The sequence below is a fragment of the Alligator mississippiensis genome, chromosome 8 (assembly GCF_030867095.1).
Source record: "Alligator mississippiensis isolate rAllMis1 chromosome 8, rAllMis1, whole genome shotgun sequence".
In the NCBI taxonomy this organism is placed as follows: Eukaryota; Metazoa; Chordata; order Crocodylia; family Alligatoridae; genus Alligator; species Alligator mississippiensis.
In genome coordinates, this window is record NC_081831.1 from 29,792,826 (window position 1) to 29,819,974 (window position 27,149).

Consider the following 27,149-nt stretch of genomic DNA (forward strand, 5'->3'; position numbering starts at 1 on the left):
ATTAACATTTGTTTGGTTTACAGTGTAAGGTCTAACAAGGCCTTTAGGAGTTTAGGCTCCTCTCTTTCAGGCTTTCTCTTTTTTCCTATGTCTTTGCACTGAGGCTTTGAAGTCCCTCCTTGGCATCAGAAATATCAAAGAGTCTATTTAAGGACTGGAATTCAATCCTGCTATTATCTATACTCATATGCAAATCAGTCTATTGCTCTCTTCATGGCCATTTCCCAACTAATAAAGCACTCAGGAAGGTTCTCACAGGTCTGACTCAAAACTCAGTTAAGTCCTCCTTTCCCCATGTGAAATCCTGTCAGAGAAACTGAGGTATGCAACATTACTGCAACATAAACACTTTAAACCCAGTGTATTATAAACTGCACAATAGTCTGTTGCACCAGTACATAGATCTAAATACAGCAAGCTAGTGTATATCCATTAGACCAGTGGTTCTTGAATTTTTTAGACTCACACACTGCTTGAAAAATGCCAGCTCTTAGTCTTTAATTGTTATTTTACTACAGGAAAATAATAGATCAATTCCTCTATTGAAAAGAACTTAAACTGCAACAGGTCAGAATGTTTTGGACAATGAAGCTCCCTATTTGGAATTGCAGGGTTTATCTTGTGAATTATGTGCAAGTGTTTGCACATCTAACAGTGCTAATAATTGTGCAGTAACTGATGGCACCCTTAAAAGGATCTCATGGCACCCCTGGGTGCTGTGGCATCCTAGTTGAGAATCATGGCACTAGATAATGAGATTTCAGTGTTGCTTTCATCATGAGAAGCTCCATCACTACTAAAATCTTAAAGCAGATGAATTCTTTTGGATGAAAAATTAAGCTTAAAGACTATAGGTGAATGGTAAAGCAAAGTAGAGCTTCCTTCTGTAGTCAGTTGCTGAGGAAGATTTTCCCCCATCATGTTTTCAAAGAGCATGGCACTATCCAGTAGTTTTTCAGCTAGTAAGGTACAAGGGACTCTTACGCATGGGTAGCTGTTAGGGCTGTGTGAAATTTCATCGGCTGTTTTGTTTTAACACTGTTTCAACTTGTTTTGAGCTCAAAACAGCAAAATCAAAACAAAATGAAGGGCTTTGAAACAGCTTCAAAATGAAACAAGGGCAGCCAAAACATTTCAAAAGTTTCAAAACGTTTTGAGTTTCGAAGCTCAAGCTGGGCTTGCCTGCAGGGAAACAGAAATTAAGGAGAGGGAGGGGGAAGAGGGAGGAAGGACTGATCTGATATTGACTGTGTAGCTGGCCAGTGACTGTCATCCTTCCCTGAGGTCCTGTCCAATCCCAGTGCTCTGGGGGAGGGATGGATAAACAGCATAAAAGGCCACATTGTTTGAACTGGCTTGCCTTCTGCCTTATGATTTGACAGTTACTGAGCTATCTTCCAGCCGCTCAGGACCATTAGACAATGAAGGCTACTACTAGCATTGATTTGAATGATTTCCTACTTGCTAGCCTAACCTAGCAAGAGGGATTCCAGAATACTTTTTTCTTTCTTCTGGATGCTTTTATTTTATTATTATATTCATTGATTTATTCTTTTCAATTTTATAATTATATTGCATATTACACTATAGAATTTAATTTATATAGGAAGGGAGATACATTTATATTTCATTTCTGTAAATTTATACATTGTGGCATAGACTACACACCTTAAAGAATATATATAGGAACGCAGATACATTTATATATTTGTATAAAAGCAAGACACTATGAAACATACTATGAAGTGTGGTGGAAAGGCAGCTGGCAACCCTTCAGGGAGGGGCTGAAGAGGAAGTAGAGGGAGAGCTGTAAGTTCTGCCCCTGCAAAACAGGGACACAGCCTCTTGCCTACAAGTAGCAGGAATGAGGCTTCTACAAGGAGCAAGGAGAGGGGAGCACTGCCAGTGCAACTGCCTTTGCCTGAGACTGTCTCCCCTCCAAGAGCACAGCCATAACCCCCTGCACCACCACCACCATGACAACAAGCAGCAGCACCAGCACGACAGTCTTCTCCTCCCCTTTTCACTTCCCATGCTGAGGCTTCCAGTACCAGAGGAAGAGCTGGAGCTGGAGCTGGAGCTGGATTCGAGTGGCCTAGGAAGAGAAATTATGGGGAAGGAGAGGGAATAATCTGAGTCTGTTCTCTACACCCTTCAAGTTTCCCCTAGGGCCAGGTCTTCCCCAGAAGGCACTTCAGAGGAGGCTGAGGTAGAGGTTGTGGAGGCAAGCGTCTCAGCTGAGCCTGCTCTTCCTGTTGCTGTGCCTCTGCCTGCTGAGGAGGGGGAAAGGCTGCATCCACACATGCAACCACACCCCAGAAGCAAGTGGGTAGTGTGGTCTGGGATCATTTTGAGCTGGCAGATGATCTCACATACATTATCTGCTTGCACTGCCGAGCCCAAACCAGCTGGGACAAAGGAACAAAATGTGAGCACCATGGGGATGCTGATGCATCTCCGCAGGCACCACCTCCCATCCCCTGCTCCTCAGCCTGGTACCAGTGGGAGCATGCCCAAAGGGAAGTCCCCCTCTCACTCCAAAGCCCCCATCCCCCCAAAGCAGAGGCAGGCCACCCTGGAACAGTGGGGGAAAGGTGGACGGAAAGGGGGGCGCATTGCAAGGGTGAGTGAGATCACCCAGAGATTGGGGAGATGCTTGCTGTCAATGCCCAGCCCTTCTCCTTAGTTGAGTGGCCAGGCTTAAGAAGGCTCATGGCACTTGTGGCCCCATTCTAACAAGTGCCTGCATGCATCACCTTCAGCAGGACAGTGGTGCCCTCCCTGTATGAGGCATGCAGGGAGTACTTGAGGGAGGAGCTGTGCAAGGCAGGGCCACAGGTGGCCTTACATGTCACCCCGGACATCTGGAGGAGCTGGGGTGGAGAACACACCTACCTCTCCCTCACAGGGCACTGGTACAACTAGTTAGGCTGTTGGTGGGCTCTTCTTCAAGCCGAGGTGATGGATGAGTCCCACACAGCAACCAAGATCTTGGGGGCCATGAACCGCTTGGTGCAGGGGTGGCTCACTGGGTAGAGGAAGCTCACTCATGGGTTCATGGTCACCGACAATGGGGCCAATATGGTCAAGGTGATCCATGATGCCAATTTTGTTGGCATCTGCTGTGTGGTACACAAGTTGCACCTCATTGTCAGGGATGCCTTGGAGGGGGACAGGGCTGCCAGTGATGGCACCAGCACCCCCAGCAAGTTCATTTCCAAATGCAGGAAGGTGACAGGCTATTTCCACCAGAGCATCAAGGGGGACAAGATGCTGCAGGACAAACAGACAGAGCTGAACATCCCGCAGCACAAAATCATGCAGGATTTGGAGACTTGGTGGAACTCCACATACCTGATGCTTGAGAGGCTGGTGGATCAACAGAAGACCATCCATGAGATGGCCTTGCTTGGGGAGATTGGGATCAGCACCCCACTGAACAGAGCTGAGTGGGATACCATCTCCCAGATCTTGATGGTCCTCAAGCCCTTCCTTGAGGCCACTGAGATGCTCAGCGCTGGAGATGCCCTCCTTAGCCAGGAGATCCCCATAGTGAGGGAACTTCAGAGCCAAATGGAGAGCTTGCAGGGGATCAATGTTCCTGGGTGGGGCAAGCCACTGTCACCAGATGTGCAGGCACTGGTGAGGTGGCTGAAGGAGTGCATCAGGAATTGGCTTGATTCCTTGTAGTCCAGTATGGTCCACATGAAAGAAATCCAGTCAGTGAAAATGGAAATGGAGGCATTAGGGGGTGAGGGACAGGCTGGGGTGGGGGAGGAGGGGGATGTAGCAGTGCAGATAAAAGTGTAGAGGTACCTGGGAGTCCGATGTCCAGCAGGTTTTAGTGTGTCAGAATTCCACTGTCTATATTGAGTCCATGAGTTTCTGTACCTACTACCTAGGAGGCTGATGAAGTGAAGTTCCTAGGCCTGGCTGTGAAAAGTGGTTTGTACATTCCCTTTCAGGATCAGGCCTGAGAGACTGGAGACAGAGTGGGGTTTTTTTGTGAGAAATGTGCCCTCATAGGCAGTTGGGTATTGTTGTCTTTGATGGATTCTGGTGTGCAGTTTGTGGGGGTACTGGAGATTGTTGGCAGGTTTTGTGTTTTAAGTTGTAGGAAGTTGGCTTCTGGTGATGAGGTTATGTTAGCAAGGTTTGGTGCTTGTTTGAATTTACAAACCACTTTTCACAGGTGGGCCTATGAACTTCACTTCATCAGCCTCCTAGGTACAGAAACTCATGGACTTAGTATAGACATTGGATTTATGACGCACTAGGACATCTGACTCCCCAGGTACCTCTCCACTTTTACCTGTGCTGCTACATTTCCCTTTCCCCCAGCCTGTCCCTCACCCCCTGATGCTTCCATTTCCATTTTCACTGACTGGCTTTCTTGCCTGCAATGCATGCCAGGCCAGCTGAAAGCTTGCTAAGATATATTTCGGTAACTAACTATTCAGTAGGGCTGTGTGAAGCTTTGAGTGCTGATTTGATTTGGAGGAGATTTGGTCCCATTCGGTAACTGAATCATTGAATCTGAATCAAATCAGGGGACCAATTTCAAAGATCCGAACTGATTTGAAGCTCTCTGAATTGATTCAGAAAAAGTTAGGAGAGCTTCAGCAATTCAGGAAGCCCCACTGGCTCCAGCAGGGAGCTGGACCCAGACTCTGTGCTGGTAAATAGGGGGCGGGGGAGGGGGACTTGAGGAGTGGGGAGGGGACCATGGGGGGACCCCTGCCAGGCCCCATCCCCTGCCACTTGAGGAGTGGGACTGCACCTTAACGCTCACACAGTGTCAGCCTTGTCACAGTTTTGCTTGTCAACTACCTGAGATGCAGTTTCACAGAAACCCCTGCACTTATCTTCTTGAAACTTGGCAGGCTTCATGACTTCATAAGGGGATACCATCCCTGCAATTTTTGTCTGAATCAGGCAAGAAATGAGAAAGTTATAGGCAGTTGTGTGCTTCCCCATTATAGCCTATGGATGAAACATCGAAACAGCGTCAAAACAGCAAAACAGTTTCAACAAAACAAAACGGAACAGGGGTTTCAAAACTAAATAAAACACAAAACAAAATACTGCCCCATTGAAATGTCGAAATGGAAGTTGAAATGGAACGGTACTGTTCTGCACAGCCCTAGTAGCCCTTCTATTTGTTGGAAGTTTGGACATGCAAGTATGCATGCACACAGTGCATAGAAACTGAGCGTGTATAGTAGGTTATTCACTGGCTGTACAGAGATGCAGTAACATACAAGTTGCCTATGGGCACATGCAAGTGCTGGGGTGGGTGGCACAACCCCTTGCTGTCACAACTGCCCCTGCTGCAGCTGGGTCTAGCTGTGTTGCAGCCCCACACCCTGCTGTTGGATCAGAAATCCTGTTGCCACCACCACCCCCACTGCTCCTGGGCCCTGGATCTATCCAGGTTGCAGCCCTGTTCCCTGCACCCTGGTGTTGGTAAAGAAACCTGGGTGGTGTGGCCTCCAATGCCCCCCTGATGCCTCACCTGTGCATGTGCCACACACCGGAGTCCATGGTATGAAAATGTCAGCAAACCAAAACCTACAATTAGTAAGTGTTGGACAGAGGAAGAGGACCCTCCCAAGTTCTGATTTCAATAGCTGACTGGTTAGGATACTTTTCCAGGAAGTCAGAACCTGATGTTTGGGCCCACATTGTCCAAAGGGTGTTTAAACCTGCCTCTCTCAAACTTTCTACTGTGGTGCTCTAATCACAACAGCACAGGTCAGGTATTATTCAGTACTCCAGTATTATCCAAGTAAGAGAGAAGAGTTTTGAGGACAGGAGAAAGCAAGCAAGCCAGATGCGCTGTGATTCAATGGGGTGGGTGCTACCCTCAAAAAGAGGTGAGTCTATGTTCTAACTTTATGCCTTCCTCCTTTAGGTACAAACTTCCCCACTGCATAGACACAGAAAACCAACTGATTAGATACTCTTCATTAATGAGAGTCTCTGCCAAAATATTTTCAATATTGTTAAGTAAAGTCTATTCCTTTATTAATTAGATTATATTTAATAAATTTAATGCTTAGGTCTTTTTGCATTCTGTTAAAACAGACTTAATTGTATATGAGTTTGTTGTGTTTTTTGTTTTTTTTTAAAGGAAACAGGGTTTGTCTTCCTGGAATAGTATACTGGCAATTTTAATAATAATCACAACTAAGTTAACACTGCAATGAGAAGGATGTTCTGCCTTATCTAATTTTCCTCCTATTTTTCTTTCTCTTGTAGGGGTTCCTTGTAGCAGTTTTATATTGCTTTGCTAATGGAGAGGTAAGACAGGCATTATATACGAGGACATGTTTCAAGTTGACTTGTGCAAAACATTTGTGGGAATAAGCAGAATGAAAATAACAAAAGTAATACCAGTATTCGTTATTTAGGAATTCCTGAATGCATTCTCCTATATGTAAAAATATATCAATTGCTTTGTTGTGAGTGGAAAGCCTCTGTGAAGCACGGCTTACATTGCTTTGAGATAGAGAGGGTTAATGATGAACTAGAGAAGAGGTGTCATAGGCAGGCAAGACAAAATGGTACTCAGCATGCCAGTGCAAGCTCAATCAAGTTTGTATTTGCAACTTGCCAGAGGGTCTGCTTGTTGTACATCAGACTCAGCCGCTCAAGAAGCTGTGGTAGTACCCAGTAATCCACCAAAGGCATGATGGTCCATGGTCTCCTGAGGCCAATGGTTGCCAATGATGATGATAATGATATTAAAAATAATTGCTTCTAATATAGAGAAGATTAAGGGTGGCATTCTGTTCCATTCCTGCTGATTTGAGCACCTAGATTTGACCATTGTATCAGGGTGGCCTGTCCCCATTAGGGAAGGTAGCTAATTAGACTGAAGGGCTGCAGCTGTGGGAAAGTTAATGAGGGCATGGCTCACTGGGAAGCAAAAAACCCAGCAGGCAGAACCAGCTGCTTAAGTGGAGGTGATACATCAGAGGCAGAAGACCTCTGGGGTTTGAGGAGGAGAAGCTGAGGATGTTTGAATCAAGAGGGAAAGGAAAGTGGAGGCCATATCAGACCCATTCCAGGGTCTGGCAGAGTACTTTTGGTGCCTACTACTTTAAGGGCTAGAACAGACAGCAAAGCAGCCTGCAGGTGACTGCACTGCCAATCAGGAGTCACATGGCCAGTAGGAGGCCACCTAATTGGGAAGAGGGCCCAGCTGCTAGTGATAAGAGCAGGCCCTGAGCAGTGGAGGTAGCAGTTGCTGCCATCAGCCAGAGGGGGAACATTGCCCGGCTGGAGCTGCTGCTCACATAACACCTTGGAGGTGCAGGACAGGAACTATGGGGATGGAGGAGGTTCCTGGTCCTGGGGTATGACCTAAAACTACACCCTGCTGGGGTAGGATGGTGTGGTGGGGCTGCCTGTGGTGGGGTGGTCCCCAGGAAATGCCACACCAGCTGCACCCTATAGTGAAAGGTGAGTATGGGGTGCCTTATAGCTTCAGACCCCACAACCTGATGGGTAACCCAGTAGTAGGGACAGGAAGGATCCAGGCACTTCTACGGACACCTGAGTTCCATGGAGTGTAAGACCCACGGCCCCAGTATATGGGGACCAAGTAAAGGCTCCAGTGAGGGGATGGAATAGTGGCCCCAGTGAAGGGGTATAGAGGGTATAGTAGGTCACACAGAGTAGGGTTTGCAGGGGTGGTCTGAAGGGCTGTATGTGATGGCACAGAGTAGGGTCTGCATAGGTGGGCTTGACGGACTTCACAGGGGCATGTAGAGTAGAATCTGTGTGGCCTGAAGGACTGTGCACAGGTTGGCCCCAATAATAAGGTAACATAAGTGGGAGCCCTAGTGAAATGGCATGAGTGGAGGCCCTAGTGAGGGGGCAGGAGGCCCAGTACATCAGAGGATGCCTGAGGCTGAGTTTGTACTTTGGATGCCATCTGCAAGGCATGGGACATGATATATGGGGAAGTTTGGAGCTGTGTATAACACCCTAGGCATTGAGGCATAAAATGCACAGCCTCCCACATTATTACTTTCTCTTTAACACATCAGGGTGTGGCAGGTGAGACAGGGAAGACTGTCCTAGATAGGTGGGCAGGCTGATGTTGCGACTGGCCTTGTGACATCCTCCTGTCATACAGGGTCAAATGCAATAAGGTTTTTGTTCGCTTACTTTGTGTGATGAAAGACTGTATATGACTCGGGCAGGCTGAGAGGTGCTCTAGACAGCAAAAGCTAGAAGGTTTAAAGACTGGCTACTACTGAGGATAGCTGAGGATGCTCAGGGAAGGGGAAAAAGCTTTGCAGAAAAGGCCCTGAGGCAGAAATCTGCTACAGCCACATGTAGGACATTTCTGGTACTTATATATCCAGGAGCCTTCTGTTGCAGGGTGCATTCATAGGATCATAGAAAATCAAGGTTGGAAGGCACCTCTGGAGGTCATCTGGTCTAACCCCCTGCTCAAAGCAGTACCATCCCCAACTAGATCATCCCAGCCAAGGCTTTGTCTAGCCAGGCTTTAAAAACCTCAAAGGATGGAGATTCCACAATGTCTCTAGGTAACCTGTTTCAGTGCTTCACCACTCTCATAGTGAGAGTTTTTCCTAATATCCAGCCTAAACCTCACAGGCTGCAACTTGAGAACATTGTTCCTTGTTCTGTCATCTGCCACCACTGACAACAGTCTAGCTCCATCCTCTTTGGAACCTTCCTTCAGGTAGCTGGAGGCTCCTATCAAATCCTCTCTCTGTCTTCTCTTCTGCAGATTAAAACCCAGTTCCCTCAGCCACTCCTCAGAAGCCATGTGCCCCAGCCGTCAAACCATATTTGTTGCCCTTCACTGAACTATCTCCAACTTGTCCGCATCCTTTCTGAATTGGGGGCCCAAAACTCTCGCTATGAGAGTTGCTGACTTGTTGAGGAGAGCTTTAAACTAGGCAAGTCAGGGGACCAGGGAGAAGGTTCACAAAGCCACTAGCCACAACAACACATGTGAGGGTATTCAAGAAATGGAGAACCAGATTGGTACTGACATCTTGCAACACAGGCGGCACATCAGAAAACCCGAGGTGACTAAGGGAGAGCTCAAGTGTCTGGTTGGGTCAATGGAGACCTGGTAAGATGACACACACCATTGGGCAGTCAATATTGAGGGCTATAGGCTTTACAGAAAGGATCAGGTTGCGAAGAATGGAGGTGGTGTGACCCTCTATGTGAAAGAGCAGTACCCCTCCTGCAGGGAAATTTGACAGCAGAGAAGGGTCCCTTGAGACCCTATGGGTCAGTCAGGATACAAGGGGGATCAGGAGAGGGAGACCTGTCTATTTGTCCATTCAGTTACCATGGACTCTAAGGCTCACCTGGCTAACTAATAGCTCCTTTTCATGGGGGCTAATGGATGAATGGGACAACTAAATTCTTGGGACAACAAAGGCAAAAACAGGATAGGAGTGTTGTGAGGGGGACACTGAGCAGAGGCCCCCCTCCGGTCACATCCACCAGTCCTCAAAGGCATCCAAGGAGCTGGTGGACTCTGCCCAGTGGTGCTTCACTTGGAGGTGTGTGCAGACCAGTGAGAGGAAAGCCGCCCCGCAATCCCCGAGCACCTTCCCAGCCAGAGCCTCCTTCCTGGTCATGTACAGGGCCCACTTGGCCAGGTCCAGGAGGAGGTTGACCAGGAGGTCCCAGGACTTGGTGGGGCTGTGGATGGGGTGTCTACAAATAAAAAGGTGGGAGTTAAAGTTCATCCAGAACCCCAGAAGTAGGTTCCGGAGGTGGAGATGGAGGGGCTGCAGCCTGGCACACTTGAATGTCTTGTGCGCCAGGGTCTCCCTCTGCCCACAGAAGGTGGGATATGGTAAGAGTCTACTACAGGCCTCCCTCACAAGAGGAGGAGAGTGATCAGGCATTCTCCAGAGACATGATTGTCATGGGTGACTTTAATGACCCTGACATCTGTTGGGAGGATCATTTGGCCACCTCCAGCAGGTCAGCCAACTTCTTGGCAACAGTAGATGACCTGTTTCTGACACAGGTTGTGGAAGGGCCTACCAGGGGTAAGGCCACCCTGGATCTAGTGCTGGCCAAAGGTGATGACATCATAGGTGACCTAAGGATTGGTAGTACTCTGAGAGACAGAGATCATGACTTGGTTAGGTTCACCATCCACCATCAGACTGGGAAATCAGACAGCAGAACTGAAGTCCTGGACTTCAAGAAGGCAAATTTTGGCAAACTCAAGAGGCTAGTTGGAAAGGCCCTGTGCAACCAGCAACCAGATGACTTGGGAGTTCAGGAATGATGGAGCTTCCTTAAGGAGGCAATTCTCACAGCCCAAAAACAGGCCCTCCCCATGTGGGCAAAAAACAGGAAAGGAGCCAATAGACTCACTTGGCTCAACAGGCATATTAGAGAGCTTTCGAAAAAGAAAAAAGAAGCATATAAACAATGGAAGAACGACTCAGCACCAGAGAGGAATACACCTGTATCGCCAGGGCCTGCAGATACAAGACAAGGAAAACCAAAGCAGGCATGAAGATCAAGCTGGCAACCGGAATAAAAGACAACAAATAATCCTTTTACAGATACACAGGGGGTAAGAAAAATAAGTCAGGGACCACTGTGGGACCCCTACTGAATGCTCAGGGGCAGCCCATGGTCAATGCCCACGAAAAAGCTGAGCTTCTAAATGAATACTTCACATTAGTACTCCTGAAATCAAACGGTGGTTGTTCACCTGACCAGATGCCTGGGAAACATGGGAAAGACAGCAAACTACACAAAATCAATCCTGAACAGGTAAGGGATCTCTTAAAACACTTGGATATCTTCAGGTGTGCTAGGCCCGATGACCTGCACCCATAAGTCCTGAAAGAACTGGCTGAGCTAATAGAAGCACCACTGGCCAAGCTATTTGAAGAATCAGGGAACTCAGGAGTGGTCCTGGATGACTGGAAGAAGGCCAAAGTGGTGCTCATCTTCAAGAAAGGGAATGACCCTGCAAACTACAGGCTGATCAGTCTGACGTTGGTCCTGGGTAAAATCTTTGAAAAATTTATTAAGGAGGCCATTATTTGCAAGTTGGAAATGGATGGTGCTAAGAAGCAATCAGCACAGCTTTGTCAAGGGTAGGTCATGCCTAACAAACCTTGTGTCCTCCTATGATGAGGTAACTAGCCATGTGGATGAGGGACACAAGGTAGACATAATTTACTTAGACTTCAGTAAAGCCTTTGATTCTGTTTTCCCACAGGATTCTCTCAAACAAACTCAAGGGTGCTGGACTTGACTAGTCTACAGTGAAGTGGGTGGACAATTGGCTTAGAGGCCACTCCCAGAGGGTGGTAATTGTTGGGATGGACTCATCCTGGAAGGCTGTCTCCAGTGGTGTCCCCCAGGGATCGGTGCTTGGACCTTTGCTCTTTAAAATATTCATGAATGACTTGGATGAGGGGGTGGAAAGCTCAATTATTAAGTTTGTAGATGATACCAAGCTATGGGGAAACACAGGCACACTGGAGGATATGGTCAGGATCCAGGATGACCTTTGACAGACTGGACTCATGGGTGAAATGGAAGCAAATGAGTTTTAACAGGGATAAGTGCTAAGTCCTTCATCTGGGTAGGAAGAACCCTCACCACAACTACATGATGGGTGGTGGTCCACTGGCTGGCACAGCATCTGAATGAGACCCGGGGGCTATGATCAACCAGAAGATGAATATGAGCCAGCAGTGCGATGAGGTTGCCAGGAAAGCAAATAGAACTTTGGCGTGCATCAGTTGATGTGGATCCAATAGATCCAGGGAAATGCTCCTCCCTTTCCATTTGGCACTGGTGAGGCCTCAGCTGGAGTACTGTGTCCAGTTCTGGGCACCACACTTGGATAAACTCGAGAGGATACAAAGAAGGGCCACCTGCATAGTCAAGGAGAGAATCCGGGAACTATGCAGGTAGGCCCTACAAGGAGAGAATCCAGGAATTGGGCCTGTTCAGTCGGAGTAAGAGAAGGCTGAGAGGAGACTTGATTGCCGCCTACAAGTATATTGGGGTGAACACCAAGAGCCAGGTGAGCGACTCTTCAGGAAGGCACCTTAAGAAAGGATGAGGACTAATGGACATAAGCTTATAAAGGGTAAATTAAAGCTAGATACAAGGAAGAACTTCTCTGTAAGGGTCGCCAGAATCTGCAACATACTCCCAGAAGAAGTGGTGTAGTCAACAACCTGGGAGGTGTTCAAGAGGAGGCTGGACAGGCACTGTGCTGGGCTCATGTGAAACCAAAAATTTCCTGCTCATGGCAGGGGACCAGACTTAATGATCTTACAGATCCTGTCCAGTTCTACGATTCTATGATTCTAACTGGACACAGTATTTCAGATACGGCCTCACCAGTGCAGAATAGAGTGGAATAATAATTTTCCTCGATCTGCTGGCAACGCTCCTACTAATGCAGTCCAGTATGCTGTTAGCCTTCTTGGCAACACTACTGACTCACATCCATCTTATGGTCCACTGTAACTCCCAGGTCCTTCTCTGCAGAGCTGCTGCTTAGCCAGTCTGTCCCCAGGCTGTAGCAGTGCATGGGATTCTTTCACCCTAAGTGCAAGACTTTTCACTTGTCCTTATTGAACCTCATGAAATTTCTTTTGGCCAAATCCTCCAATCTGTCTAGGTCACTTCGAATCCTATCCCTACCCTCCAGTGCATTTACTACATCCCTGAGCTTGGTGTCATCCGTGAACTTGCTGAGGGTCCACTCCATCCTATGTCCAGATTGTTAATAAAGATATTGACAAAACTGGCCCCAGGACTGACCCCTGGGGCACTCCACTTGATACAGGCTGCCAACTTGACATTGAGCCATTGGTTACTACCTGTTGAGCCCAACAATCCAGCCAGCTTTCAATCCACCTTACAGTCCATTCATCCAACCCATACTTCCTCAGATTGCTTGCAGAATGCTGTGGGAGACAGTATCAAAAGCCTTGCTCAACTCAAGGTATATCACATCCACTGCTTTCCCCACATCCACAGAGCCAGTTATGTCATCATAAAAGGCAGTCAGGTTGGTCAGGCATGACTTGGCCTTGGTGAATTCATGCTGCCTGTTCCTAATCATTATCTTCTCCAAGTGCTTAGAAATGGATTCCTTGAGGACTTGCTCCATGATTTTTCCAGGGATTGAGGTAAGGTTGACCAGTCCATAGTTCCCTGGATCCTCCTTCTTCCCTTTCTTAAAGATGGGCACTATATTTGCCCTTTTCCAACCACCTGGGACCTCACCCAGTCACCAAGAGATTTCATAGAGAATAGCCAATAGCTCTGCAATTACATAAGCCAGCTCCCTCAGCACCCTCGCATGCACTGTATCTGGCCCCATGGACTTGAACACATCCAGATTTTCTAAAAAGCCCCTAACCTGTTCTTTCATTTCTAAGTGCTGCTCATCTTCTCCCCAAACTGTGCTTTCTAGTGCAGTAGTCTGGGAGCTGATCCTACCTGTGAAGACTGAGGTAAAAAAGGCATTGAGTACTTCAGCCTTTTCCTCATTTATCACTAGATTGCCTCCCTCATTCAGTAAGGGACCCACACTTTCCCTGACCTTCCTCTTGATGCTAACATACTTGTCAAAACCCTTCATGTCCCTTGCTAGCTGCAACTCCAATTATACGTTGGCCTTCCTGACTTCATCCCTGCACGCCCAAGCAATATTCTTATACTCTGTCCTATTTATTTGTCCAAGTGTCCACTTCTTACAAGCTTCCTTTTTTTGTGTTTAAGCTCACTGGAGAGCTTGCTGTTAAGCAAAGCTGGTTGCTTGCCACATTTGCTATTCTTCCTGCACATTGGGATGATTTGTTCCCATGCCCTAAGTAAGGTTTCTTTAAAATACGACCAGCTCTCCTGGAGACCTTTGCCCCTCAGATTGGCCTCCCAGGGCATCCTGCTCATCAGTTCCCTGAGGGAGTCAAAGTCTGCTTTTCTGAAGTCCAGGGTCTAACACTCTGCTGCTGTCTTTTGTCAGGATCCTGAACTTGATCATCTCATAGTCACTGCTGCCCAACTTGCCATCCACTTCTACATCCCCCAAGAATTCTTCCCTGTTTGTGATCAGTAGGTTAAGAAGAGCATGGCCCCTATTTGGTCTCTCCAGCGCTTGCACAAAAAAGTTGTCTCCAATGCTCTCCAAAAACTTTCTGGACTGCCTGTGCGCTGCTGTATTGTCCTCCCAGCAGATGTTAGGGTGATTGAAGTCTCCCATGAGAACCAGGGCCTGTGATCTGGAAACTTCCACTATTTGTCTGAAGTAAGCCTCATCTGCCTCATCCTCCTTGTCTGGTGTTCTGTAGCAGACACCCACCACAACATCACTCTTGTTGCTCTCCCCTCAAATGTTAACCCAGAGACTTTCAACAGGACTATCTCCAGTTTCATACTGGAGCTCTGAGCAATCATACAGCTCTTTTACCTACAGCGTAACTCCTCCTCTTCACCCCTTCTCATCCTTCCTAAACAATTTGTACCTATCTATGACAGTGCTCCAGTCATACAAGCTATCCCACCAAGTCTCTGTTATTCCAATCACGTCATAGTTCCTTGACTATGCGAAGACTTCCAGTTCTTCCTGCTTGTTTCCCAGGCTCCATGCATTTGTGTATAGACGCCTGAGTGACTAGCCAATTGTCCTACTTTCTCAGGAGAAATGAGGCTTCCTCTGTTGCTGCCTCCTGCTTCTGCTGTCTACTGGTTCCCCACTTCCCTCAGGGCTTTGTTCTTCATTCCCATGAATCTACCTGAAAGCTCTCCTCACTAGGCTAGCGAGCCTTTCTGCAAAGGCTCCACAGGCCACACTGCCACCATCAGTCAGAGCCCAGGGCTGACTCACCTTGCACATGTTGAGAGCTACATATGCATGCAGAAAAGAGAAAAAACAATCCCCCCAGGTAGCTAGGACATTCACTTGGGATGTCAGAGATCCTGGGTTTTAGGCCCCCACTCATAGGGATTAAAGCCTGGGTGTGCCTGATGTTCCAGTGCAGCACTCAAACCATAACAACACAGGTCATCCATTATTAAGCCCCTTCTCTGGCACTCCTTTTCAAGCTGGGCCTTTGGGCAGCCAAGAGAGGGGAGTGGGGCTAACAGGATAGGAACAAGCCATGGAATGTGTGAGCTGGTGAGGTGCTTGTTTATTTAGAAGGGAGGGACCCTGGGTTCTAGCTGTGACCCTTGCTCTCAGTGCACTGCCCTCCATCCATTTTTTCCAGTGAATCAATTGCTGACTCAGCTTCAGAAGGAGTGATGGAAATGGCTGACCTGTGGTATAGTAGTTAGAGCCCTGTGCTGAGAAGTGAAAGACACCCTGGTTCAAACCTCTCTCTGGGTGAGGAGGCCAGCACCCATAGACTCCAAGCATCCATGATGAGGGCCTTAGCTTAGGGGCAAAAGAAGGGGACAACTCCATTTTCAGATGTCTAAGTTTGCAGTGTGTATCTTTGCATGCATACGCATGTAAGCAACAATGTACCCATCCAGGCACTCAGGGCTACACGTCCAGCAATGGAACACCCCTGGACATATAAGTACCAAAAATACCCTGTGATGTCTGAATTAAGATAGTTATATAACCAGGAGTGGAAAAGAATACCAGTGTGGGCCCATCTACATGTGCAATTATTGTGACCTTATAAATTGTGGGAAATTTGCTTGATTTGGTCATAAAAGGCAACCAACCCGATTGCCTTTTATGACCAAGTAACTAAATCCTTGGATGATGTTGTCGCTGTGGACAGTCTTTCTAGACTTTAAGAGGGCCTTTGACACTGTCTCTCACCCCATCCTCATCAATAACTTAAGTGACTGTGGCATTGATGCCTACACAGTTGGATGGGTAAAAAATTGGCTGATGGGGCGCACCCAGAGAGTAGTGGTGGAGGGGTTGTACTCAACCTGGTGAGATGTGAGCAGTGGGGTATCCCAGGGCTCGGTCCTCAGGCCCGCACTGTTTAACATCTATATCAGTGACTTGGATGAGGGGGTGGAAAGCACGCTGTCCAAGTCTGTTGATGACACTAAGATGTGGGGTGAGGTGGACACACTTGAAGGGAGAGAGAGGCTGCAACTAGATTTACACAGACTACAAAAGTGGGCAGACGAGAATAGGATGGGGTTTAACGTAGATAAATGCAGGGTGCTGCACCTTGGGAGAAGGAATCCACAGCATACATACAGGCTGGGGAGTTCCCTTCTTGAAAGCACAGAGGCGGAAAGGGATCTTGGAGTCATTATTGACTCCAAGATGAACATTAACCACCAATGCCAGATCGCAGCCAGAAAGGCCAGCCATATCTTGTTATGCATCCAAAGGTGCATCTCAAGCTGGTCCAGAGAAGTGATATTCCCTGTCTATGCGACTTTGGTCAGGCCGCAGTTGGAGTACTGCGTCCACTGCTGGGCGCCGCACTTCAAAAGGGTGTGGCCAGCCTGGAGAGGGTTCAGAGGAGGGCCACCCGCTTGGTGAGAGGGCAGCAGGACAGGCCCTATGAGGAGAGACCGAGGGACCTGAACCTGTTCAGCCTCAGCAAGAGGAGGCTGAGGGGGGACCTGGTAGCTGCCTACAAACACATCAGGGGAGATCAACAGCAAATAGGTAGAGCCCTTTTCTCCCCAGCACCACCTGGGGTGACAAGGAACAATGGTAATAAGCTGATGGAGAATAGGTTTAGGTTAGAGATCAGAAGGCAATATTTTACAGTTAGGGTAGCCAAAATCTGGAACCAACTTCTCAGGGAAGTGGTCCTCGCCCCTACCTTGGGCAAATCCAAGAGGAGGTTGGATGATCACCTGTCTGGGGTCTTGTGAACCCAGCACTCATTCCTGCCTGTGGCAGGCAGTCAGGCTAGATGATCTGTTCAGTTCCCTCCTGATCCTAGCTATTATGAAACTATGAAACTATACTTCACAGTAAACTCCTGGGTTCAGTGTCTATAAATGCACCTGGGACAGCGGCACATAGAGCCAGGAAGGAGCAGTTTCGTCCAGGCCAGCAGCAGCCAGGGGGAGCTCCAGGCTCTGGCTGCAGCTGCCCAGGTGCCAGCCCTGCTGGCAGGGGGCATGAGGGCCAGCTCTGGGCTCTGACTGTTGGCAGTGTAGCTTGGAGTCCAGAGGGCAAGTCTTCTGGCAGGGGTATGGGGTTCAGGCCTAGGCAATGGGTGGCTGCATTGTGCAGCAAAGAAGCTCGCTGGGCCATCAGGCTCCTGCAGCCATGTGGCTAGGTAGCAGGCAGGAGTGTGGCCACCTGCTGACTGGACTAACTGGGCATAATTTATGCCCAGGTCAGCATCTACACATGCATTGTTGTATAGTAACTCCACAGTAAGATATAGTACTTGTATTTACAAATACTACCCTGCTGCCGAGTTTAGTTTCCTGCAGCCTAACAGTGCTGCATGTGTAGACACAAGACATTTATTGTAAAGTTAATTAGGCTACTTGTGTAGATGCGCCCTGTAAGTAACTTTCACTGAACTTTCACTAAATTTTTTGAAACAAGTGCACCACTTTTGCTTAAGCTCTCTAAAGCAATCTGAAACAGAAGCCAAACATGTAGAAATTCAGCTTGAATGCTTATCTGTGAGCATTACAAACAAAGGCCATATCCTCATGTATATGCAGTATGCTCTTTTTTCCATTTAAGGCAAGGGATGGATGCCTGGATACACTTAACTTTGTGCTTAACAATGTCTTGGCCCCAGCCCTTTGCACCTATAGCATATTTATCTGCTTTTTTAAATAAGAAAGGGGCTTTTATCAGCAGGCATCCTAGCCACCTGAGAGCTAACACAGTTACCTTGTCAACAGAGTGGGGCACATATACAGCATAGCCTCATTCTACTGACACGTATCCACATTTTGAAACTTCACATCATGTAGTAAGAGGATGAGACTTGGGCCTGCTGTATTGTATGCTAGGATTTTATTGCCAGTGTTCTCAGAATTGGTTAGAACAATCTTTCCTTCAATCTTATATGGCAGACAACTGATGCTTTCCTGCAGGAGAGGCCTCACTCAGGAACATAGTTCCAAAATGCCAAGAACTATTAATATTGGGAGTTATTCTGGAACTTACGGCCTCCTGGTTCTTTGTCAAGGAAGACCACTGAAAAAAAGTAATTTTCATGACAGAAATTGTAATAAACTCAGTGGGCCTGGGGCCTGTCAGCTCAGGATTGAAATTGGAGGGCTGAGGATTGTGCCTCCCAGACCCTATAGCCATTCTTGTCTAACAGCAGCTCAGTTTCCTATCTGACTTATGCACAGATTTCTGCATAGTTCCTTTCATATAGGCAGCTACATCCCAAAATCTGTGTCACTGACATTTACTTGTTTGAAGCCCAGTCAAAAAAGTGCAAGATAGAGTTAGCCTTAGAGACTGACTTCCACTCTCCCCAGAAGAGATCATGCAAGATTAGAGCTAAGGGACAGATATTCCAAAAACCTGAGCCTGAATTGATTCAATTTTTGCAGGTTAGACTAACCTGGCTAGGCTGAACTGGTTTGTAACTGTACAGGCATCCCAGAAATGCAGGCACATGACTGCAGTGGCTCAAGCTAGAAGCTGGGGGCACTAGAGCAGCCCTCCTGTAGTACTGAGCTGAGGGGAGGGGGTGGGGCATGGCCAGACCACAGGACACTCTGTTTAGCTCAGTAGGGAATTGATAACAGTGTTTAGCACCCCTAACTCAGTGTTTATCACCCCATTAAGAAAACAGAAGGCCATTACCAGCTACCTGTTGATTCTACCTGTTGATTCAGCAGGGACCATAGCCGGAATGTGATCTGCTAGCTAATACACAGACACCCCCACAGCAAGGCAGAGGGGAGGGGGGAATTCCTGTGTAGCAGGGAGTGGTGAAGGGGAGGGGAGAAAGCAGCACACAGTCTGTGCCAGAGCTGCAGCCAGGGAGCAGAGGAGAGGCCAGTCCTGCTGTGGAGCAGAGAGCCCTGCCCAGCATAGAGAGCATGCCAGGATGCTGGGGGTGTCTGGTTTTATCTTAAACCAGCAAGGTGTCTGGGACAGAGATTGCATAAACTGGTTTGACCCAAATCAGTTAAGTCTGATACTACATTCAACCAGGTTTATCTCAAACCAGTTTCAGCCATTTTCAAATGGCTTATGTGCAATGAACATCTGTTCTGTTAATGGTTTAAACCAGTTTCTCATCACTTAAACTGGTTAATGTGTAATGTCTGTCCCTAGCCCAAAGGGTGAAAAGCTTGTTTTATCTACAACACCTCTGTGTATAAACCTCTGAGGCCATGTAATGCAGCATATCACCTGTGTGAAAGACACTGCACAGATACTTTGCATCAGGTTGTTTTCTTCTTCTAACAGGTGAAGGCAGAACTGCAGAAGCAATGGTCTCGTTTCCTGCTAGCTGATCCTTTTGGCTGTTGGCAATGCTTCCTTGGGGAAAACATCAAATACCTAGGGAAATATTCAAAGAAGCCAAAGAAGCAGCACCAGGCCAGCAACCAGTTTTACCTAGAAATAAGTGAACCCTGCAGTATGCAGTTACAGCAGACGTTGGTAAAGAGGACAGCAGATATTAACCCAGAGCCAGGCCCTGCAGTCCACCGAAACCCCAGATTTAGCATGTCCGACAGCAGTGAAGGAGAAGTCACTAGTGGAGAGACAACCGAGGAAGTCTTTGAAGAAAGTGAGATTTAGAAGGGTTTTTTTCTGTCAAAGGACAACATAATATCTACATCTTTAGAAGATACCTCTTTCTGTTTTTACTATGAAGTAATATTCAACTCTGTCTGGCCCCTTTCCCAAAATATTTCTTAATTACAGGAGGGATATATAAGCAGAGCATTAGCACTCCTACAGACCTGGTGGTAAGAAGTAAAAAAAGCTTAATTTCAGTCTACATGATGCTTAAAAGAAAAAGAGGGCTGTTGGTACTGGTGAATCCACTCATCATGAGGAGCTAGCTATATTCTAGATTGGGCACATGGCAGATTTACCATATCATTCTTATGGCTTTATCTGCATATTTCTATTATGGTAATCATTTAATGGAGAAGAGAATTTTCTTTTGATCCCATATATATATCATAACTAGCTTTGTGAATGCGTTTTTTTGTTCACTGGACAAACCAAAATTAAAAAAGAAGATTCAGGTCAACTCAAAACAAATAGTTTTGATTTTTGGGAGAAACACATAATTAAAACATTATTTTAAGTCAAACAAAATGTTTTGTTCAAAACAACATGCATGTTTTGGGTTTTAAGGCTTTTCATACAAGCATGGAATCATATGGTTGAGAGAGACCTCAAGGGTCATCTGGTAAAACAAAGCTAGTCTCAAACTCTCTGTATCAAATACTTATCCAGGGTTCTACAGTTTTCCTGCGCTTTCTGTTTCACTGACTTATTATTCTAACACTAAGTAAATTGATCCTGGGATCTAATCTAGATTTGACTTTGCTGCAAATCAAAACCATTGCCATCTGCCCTGCTTTCAGCAGCAAGGAAGAACAATTGTTCTCCCATTTCTTTAAGTTATCTGTCAAATCTCCTTTTCTCCAAGCTAAATATACCTGTCTCAATCTTTGCCCGTATAGCTTGCCTTCCAACACCTTTATCATTTTGTTTTTCCTACTTCTGGACCCTTCTCCACATCCTTAAAATGTAGAGTCTAGAAGGTGTAGCACCCAACATTTCTCTGTAGTAAACTTTATTCTTTTGTCTTTAGTCCCACTCCAATCTAACTTTTTGAATTCTACTTCTACTCTCAAAGGAGTTTGTAATTCTTCCCATTTTCATGTAATCTGTAAAGCTGATCAGGAAACTCCATCATTAATACACATGTTAAATAGCACCAGGCACAGAACACTTCGGAGCCCAGCTCAAAACTTCCTGCTATTCTGATGTCAATCAATTAATAATTAGTCTTTACCTGTGATTATTGAGCCAGTTAGCTATCCATCTATTTTTTTGGTAATTATATTTATTAATTTTCATATTATAACAATAACATAAAACCAACAAAAACGATAAAATATAAACTAATAAGTAAAATAAAATAAGCAAATCCAAAGCATTACAAAATAGATAATTAAGCATACCTTCTATACATTTAATAGAGACTACGGGAAGGGGAGAGCTCGACGAGCTTGACATTATATGCAACCAGCTAACAAATATACATATACACTTAAAGGACACCAAACCACAAGCAAATCAACTTATAAACTTAACAGAAGATTCATATTGCACCATATTTCTTCATATTGAGCCTAGTTATGCCTATCTGCATATGCAATCTATTCTATAATGCAACATGCACAAATTCTTTTAACCATTCCAAGAATGAAAGAGGATGGAGACGGTGGCAAAGACAGAACTAGAAGCAATAGTTTCAAGTTGCAGAAAGGGAAGTTTAGGTTAGATATTAGGAAAAACTCCCACTAGAAGGGTAGTGAAGCACTGGAATGGTTTACCTAGACAGGTGGTGGAGTCCCCATCCTTCAAGGTTTTTAAGGCCTGGCTCAACAAAGCCCTGGCTGGAATCATTTATTTGGGAATGGTCCTGGTTTGAGCAGGGGGTTGGACTAGATGACCTCCCGAGGTCCCTTCCAAACCTAATTTTCTATGATTCTGTAAGGGAAGGTACACTGGGAGTTTTCCATTTCCTTAAAATTAACCATTTAGTAACCAAATATATTATAGTTAGCCATCTTTTCATGGGCACAGACAATAGTAATGAATCCATAATCCCCAATATGCATAAATCTGGTGATGGCACCATGTTAATTTTAAGTATTTTAGAATGTGTTGCATGCATGCTAAGCCAAAAGCTAGTAATTTTTGAACAAAAGAATAAAACACGACTAAGAGATCCAACCTGGTTTCCACATCTCCAGCAATAGCCATCCAAGGTAGCCCTGTTTTAAATAGGTTTTTCTGGGCCCCAGAAAGGCTATTTAAGATCTTGCTCTGAAAAAAAATCCTAAAAGCAATGAATTAGATGCTTTACGAAGTGATTTCCAGAAACTACCCAAATTCTCAACTGTTAACAATTTCTGTAAATTAGGGCTGTGCAAAGCTTTGGTCCCTGATTCGATTCGGCGGAGATTTGGCCTTATTCAGTGGCTGAAACTCCAAATCTGAATCAAATCAGGAGACCGTTTAATATCTCCGAATTGAATTGGAACCCTCCGAATTGATTTGGAGAGATTCAGAAAGATTTGGCGATTCGGACATAGATGCAGCTTAAAATCTTTTTCTACATACCGCAAGTTACCAGGCAGCTTGTGAATGCTGTGATACTGGGGCAGATGGAGTGGCCCACAGGAACGCAGGGGGGGGAGGGGGGTCCCCCAGCGTGCTTGGCAGCAGACCCGGAAGTGGACCAGAAGCACTTCTGGTCCACTTCTGGGTCCACCAGGGAACGCGTGGAGGCCCATATTCCCTGGCTCAGTGACTGGTGCCTTCTGAGTCTGGGGGGGCACCTGCAACTGATCACCAAGCCAGAGGGGCATGGGGGAACCCCACAACACCCTTCCCGGTAGACCTGGAAGTAGATCAGAATTACTTCTGGTCCGCTTCCAGGTGTGCCGCTGAGCACATGGGTGGGGGGAGAGGGGTGGCCCGCACTCCTGTGGACACTCCATCTGCTCCAGCATCACAGCATTCATGAGACATTCTTGGTACCATAAGGTATGTAGAAAAAACATTTAAAGCTGTGTCTATGGCCAAATACCTGATTCTCTGAATCCACATTGAATCTTCAGATTTGGATTCAGCTGAATCTAATCAGGGACAGTGATCTGAATCAACGAATCAAATTATTGTCCCTGATTTAGGCCGAATCCAAATTGAATACAGCCCATTTCGCAGACCCCTACTGTAAATCCTTTTCCCATTTACCTTTAACATCAACTCTAAGAAAAACTCCTTCATAGTCAGGGTGTCTAGATTGTGGAACAAATTCCCTCCAGAGGTGGTGCAACCACCTACCCTGGAAATCTTCAAGAGGAGACTGGATGGTCAACTTGCTGGGTTCACTTGCCTCCAGTTCTCTTTCCTGGCTAGTGCAGGGGGGCTGGACCCAACGATCTTGCAAGTTCCCTTCTAGCCCCTAACAATCTATGAGTCCGCTGGATATAATATTTTATTAAACCATTTGTATGTATTACCAACAAAGTGAGATTTATCCCTAGAATACAACACTTCTTTCCAAATTTGTATGTGATAAATTATTCCATATATTTCCATATGTCTTACTGAGCCAAGCACAAAATTTTTTTCTAGAATATCTCCTGTTCATGACATAAATGAACCATCACATAGTAAGTAATAGCTGCAAGACTACCATCCTTAATGATGGAATTTATTGCAGCTATATCCTCCCCTCCCCCCCAGATATCTGAGATTCCTTTATTATCTTTAAACTTCAATTGAGGGTGTCCCCACAAAGGAATAAAGGGAGATCTTGTTAAATCTAAAGATGGTATGGCTTTGATTTTCTGCAATGCACTCCATGAAGAGTTAAATACAATGTTTCATTTCAGAGGTTTAGGTAAACTCTTAAGATGTGGAAATGAGTATAATAATCCAAACTTGGAAGCTAACTTTTCTTCCCTTCTCAACCACATAGGTTTGTCCCTTAAAATAGTTTCATACATCCAATATTTAAATACCCTCATATGAAAAGCCATATAATATAAATAGAAATCTGGGACATCTACTCCACCATTGCACCATGCCCTTCTTGGTCTTTTAAATTGCCATATGAAGGTAAATATAATTTAATTTCTATGCTTAAAAACAGATGCAGGTACTTTCAAGGGCAATTAACTGAGTATATAGTTAATGGTGGGACACACATTCATTTTGATTATTTCTGTTCTTCCTATTAATGATATAGAAAGTGTTTTCTATCTTTCCACATCTTTTTAATATTAGTTAAGATTTTAATCAATATTTTTTTGCACCATATTGTAAAAAATAGAGCTTACCTGTATGCCTAAACAGCTTATTACCTTACAGTTCCTTAGCTGAGAATGGAAACATTTGGATGGATCTGCTCTTTGACACATTCATATAAGAGGATTTATCCCAATTGATGTTATGGCCTGGCCAAATGAGTCTGTAATGGGGCCCTTACCCCACTCCTAAAATGGGAAGGAAGTGAGGCACTCCTGGCTCATTCCACCTCCTTCACCTCCCCCCCACTTGACACTTTTTCCTCCCTTACCTTGCTGTGTGTTTACTGATGTTTCCATCCCCTGGTAAAGGTCCCTTCCCCATCCCCTTGCTCTGCTTCATCTCTGCTTTGTTACAACGTCCAGTATATTTGTTTTGTAGACCTTCTTCTTTTTAGAGTCATGAATGCCATCAAGGTCATGATCACTCCCTTTCACATTTCCATTCACCTTCAGATTCTCAGCCATTTCTTATTTGTCAGAACAAGATCCACGAGACAATCTCCTAGCCATAGCCTCAGTTTTTTTGGAATGGAAAGTTATGCTACATACATGTTAAGACCTTATTGGACATTTGATGTTTCACTGTTTTTGAAAGGCTGTTTCTGACCTTGTTAATGTGTTTCTTATAAATTGAAGCAAATTTAGTGTAGTAATATCTTTTTGAAATAAAGTCAAACTTTTTCTTTTAAAAATATCAAAGTGAAATGTGACTTTTTTTTACTTTTTTAAATGTGTTGACTGAAAGTATTATATGGATTCACAAATTCACAGATATTTTTAGTATACCTGTATGTGCACTTTTCAGCAAATAAAATATTTGATCAAAAGATTTCCGTCTGTTCTACTTTATGACATGTCACGCATTTTATGAACTGATCTGTCCTACAGCAGGTATATGAGAGAAGCATCTGAAGTTTTGCTAGCAGAAATAAACATTGGCTTGTTTCCTGCAGGTTTGCTTGTGGAGGTTAATATAGCTTCCCAACAGTGTTCTAACCACCACCTTGCAGGGCAGATGTTAATGAGTCCTGTCTCTGGCATGCCTTTTGAAGCTGGCTCCCTAGGCATCAATGGGAGGGAGGTATGTGAGGCCAGGAGAAAGCAGACAAGATGGTGGGTGCGTGGCTCAGTGAGGTAGCTGCTGGTTTTAAGGAATAGTGTACTGGCAGCCCCTTGTTCCCAGTGAGCCTGCTCAGGAGGGCAAGTGTTTTGGTGGAGGAGGAAATAGGATCCAAAATTGGTCTAAATGCAAAAAATACCAATTATTCAGCTACATTGGAATATGTGCACACCACTTAATCATGTGAAGGTGAAATAGGATTTGTCCCAAGAAGTTATAGAGAGTGATTAGTTAACCAGGTTTAAATATGGATTAGCCAAATGTGTATAGGCTGTGCTGCGAGTAGCTACTGTATTTACTTGAGCCCAAAATGAGTCCCCGCCTCCCCCCCACCCCCCATTCAACACATAGGCAGAGCTGCCACCACCACATCCCGCTACTACTGTGCAGGATCTGAAGGCAGCATGTGCCTGGCCGGTGCTTTGTGAGCCATTGCTGTTTACCTTCTCTTTGCAGGCCCAGCTCCAGCCCAACTCCAGCCTGGGACATAGAGCACAAAGTTCTGAGTACATTCTGCCTCCAGCATCTGCCCAGCCATGCAAGAGCAGTGACAGCAGTAGTGGTCGTAGCAGCTCTGGCCTGGCTCTGGGGCTGGAGCTGCTGATGCTGTAACTGCTACTGTGTGGCCGGGTGGGAGCAAGGCCCCAGCCAGAGCTGAAGCTTTGAGGGGAAAGTAAGCGGGGGTGCAGGCCAAAGGCAGCAGGTAGGTGGTGGCAGGGAGCAGAGGCAGAGTGTGGGACAGGTGGCAGTGTTGGAGAAAAGACCAACACATGGGTACAGTAACCAAGGTCTTTATTGAGTGACACATAGATCAAGTAGGAAAAAGCAATGCTCTATCTCAAATCATTCACACACACACACACACACACACACACACACACAAAGAGGCCAATCCTCTGGTGCTCAGGTTCAGTCACAATGGCTAGTCGCAGTGCCTCTGGACATGATGATCTTATGGGAGGGATGCCTGCAGTTTTCTCCCAATGGGGTGTGGGTGGTATACAGCGTCATCGGGGCCCAGTCTTCACTGTCTTTTTGCTAGGACTGTGCAAAGCTTCGGATCACTATTTGGATTTGGAGATGATTCGGATGATTCGGAGGCTGAATCTATGAATCCGAATCAAGTAGCTGGAAGCTTTAGGCTTTCCAAATCGATTCGGAGCTTCCGAATCAATTCTGAAAAGATTTGGTGATTTGGCTATAGGGTATAATGAAGAATCAATGAAATATCTATAACTTTGTTGTCTTTTGGCTGATTCATCTGATGCTTGAAGGGATGGTAGCCTCTGCTGAGAGCATGATGTGTGCCAATTTCCAAGGTGATAAGTGCAGGGGTTTCTGGGAAACTGCCCTTCAAAGTCCTGAAAGCAAAACTCATTTCATGTGTATACGTGATGCCACAGTGGGGTGAAAACTGCCAGGATGGTAGCTCTTGCTGAGGTCACAAATCCTGCCAAGTTTCAAGGAGATAGGCACAGGGGTTTGGGGGAAACTGCACCTCAAGCTGCTGACAAGCAAAACTCATGACATGGGTGACACTGTGTGTGTTAAGGTGCAGCGGGGTGAAAGCCGCAGGCACGCTAGCCCTTGCTGAGGCCACAAAGCCCACCAACTGTCAAGGAGATAGGTGCAGGGGTTCTGGGGCCCTGCACCTCTAGCTGCTGAAAGGCAAAACTTGTGGCAAAAATTCCCCATTTTACCCTATGGCCGAATTTCTGAATCAGCTCTGAAGCTTCGGAGCCGATTTGGCTGAATTGAAGTGGAAAACCGATTTGGAGCTCACTGGCATCTGAATTGGCCCAATCCGAACATGAATCGAATAGTTCCCTATTCAGACAGGCCTACTTTTTACATACTTAGTGTAGGCAGACTGCTGCGGTACCCCTAACAACCCACTCAGCCAATCACTTTGTTGTCATTGAGCGGGCTGTAGTCACATACCTCATGGCTTAGGTATGCAGATGGATGGTGAAGAGTTACTTTGATTTACAACATCCTGAGACAGGAAGACAGGGTGTCTGTC

General features: G+C 45.9%; 1 protein-coding gene across 1 annotated transcript in view; it reads left to right on the forward strand.

Annotated features, from left to right (window-relative positions):
- Positions 1 to 24,705, forward strand: part of GLP2R (glucagon like peptide 2 receptor) — a 183,284-nt gene extending 158,579 nt beyond the window's left edge. The window contains exons 12-13 of the mRNA XM_019498124.2: positions 6,262 to 6,303; positions 19,403 to 24,705. Coding sequence (XP_019353669.1) covers positions 6,262 to 6,303; positions 19,403 to 19,738 — 378 coding nt within the window. The 3' untranslated portion in view covers positions 19,739 to 24,705. The remainder of the gene's footprint in view (positions 1 to 6,261; positions 6,304 to 19,402) is intronic.
- Positions 24,706 to 27,149: the final 2,444 nt, after the last annotated feature.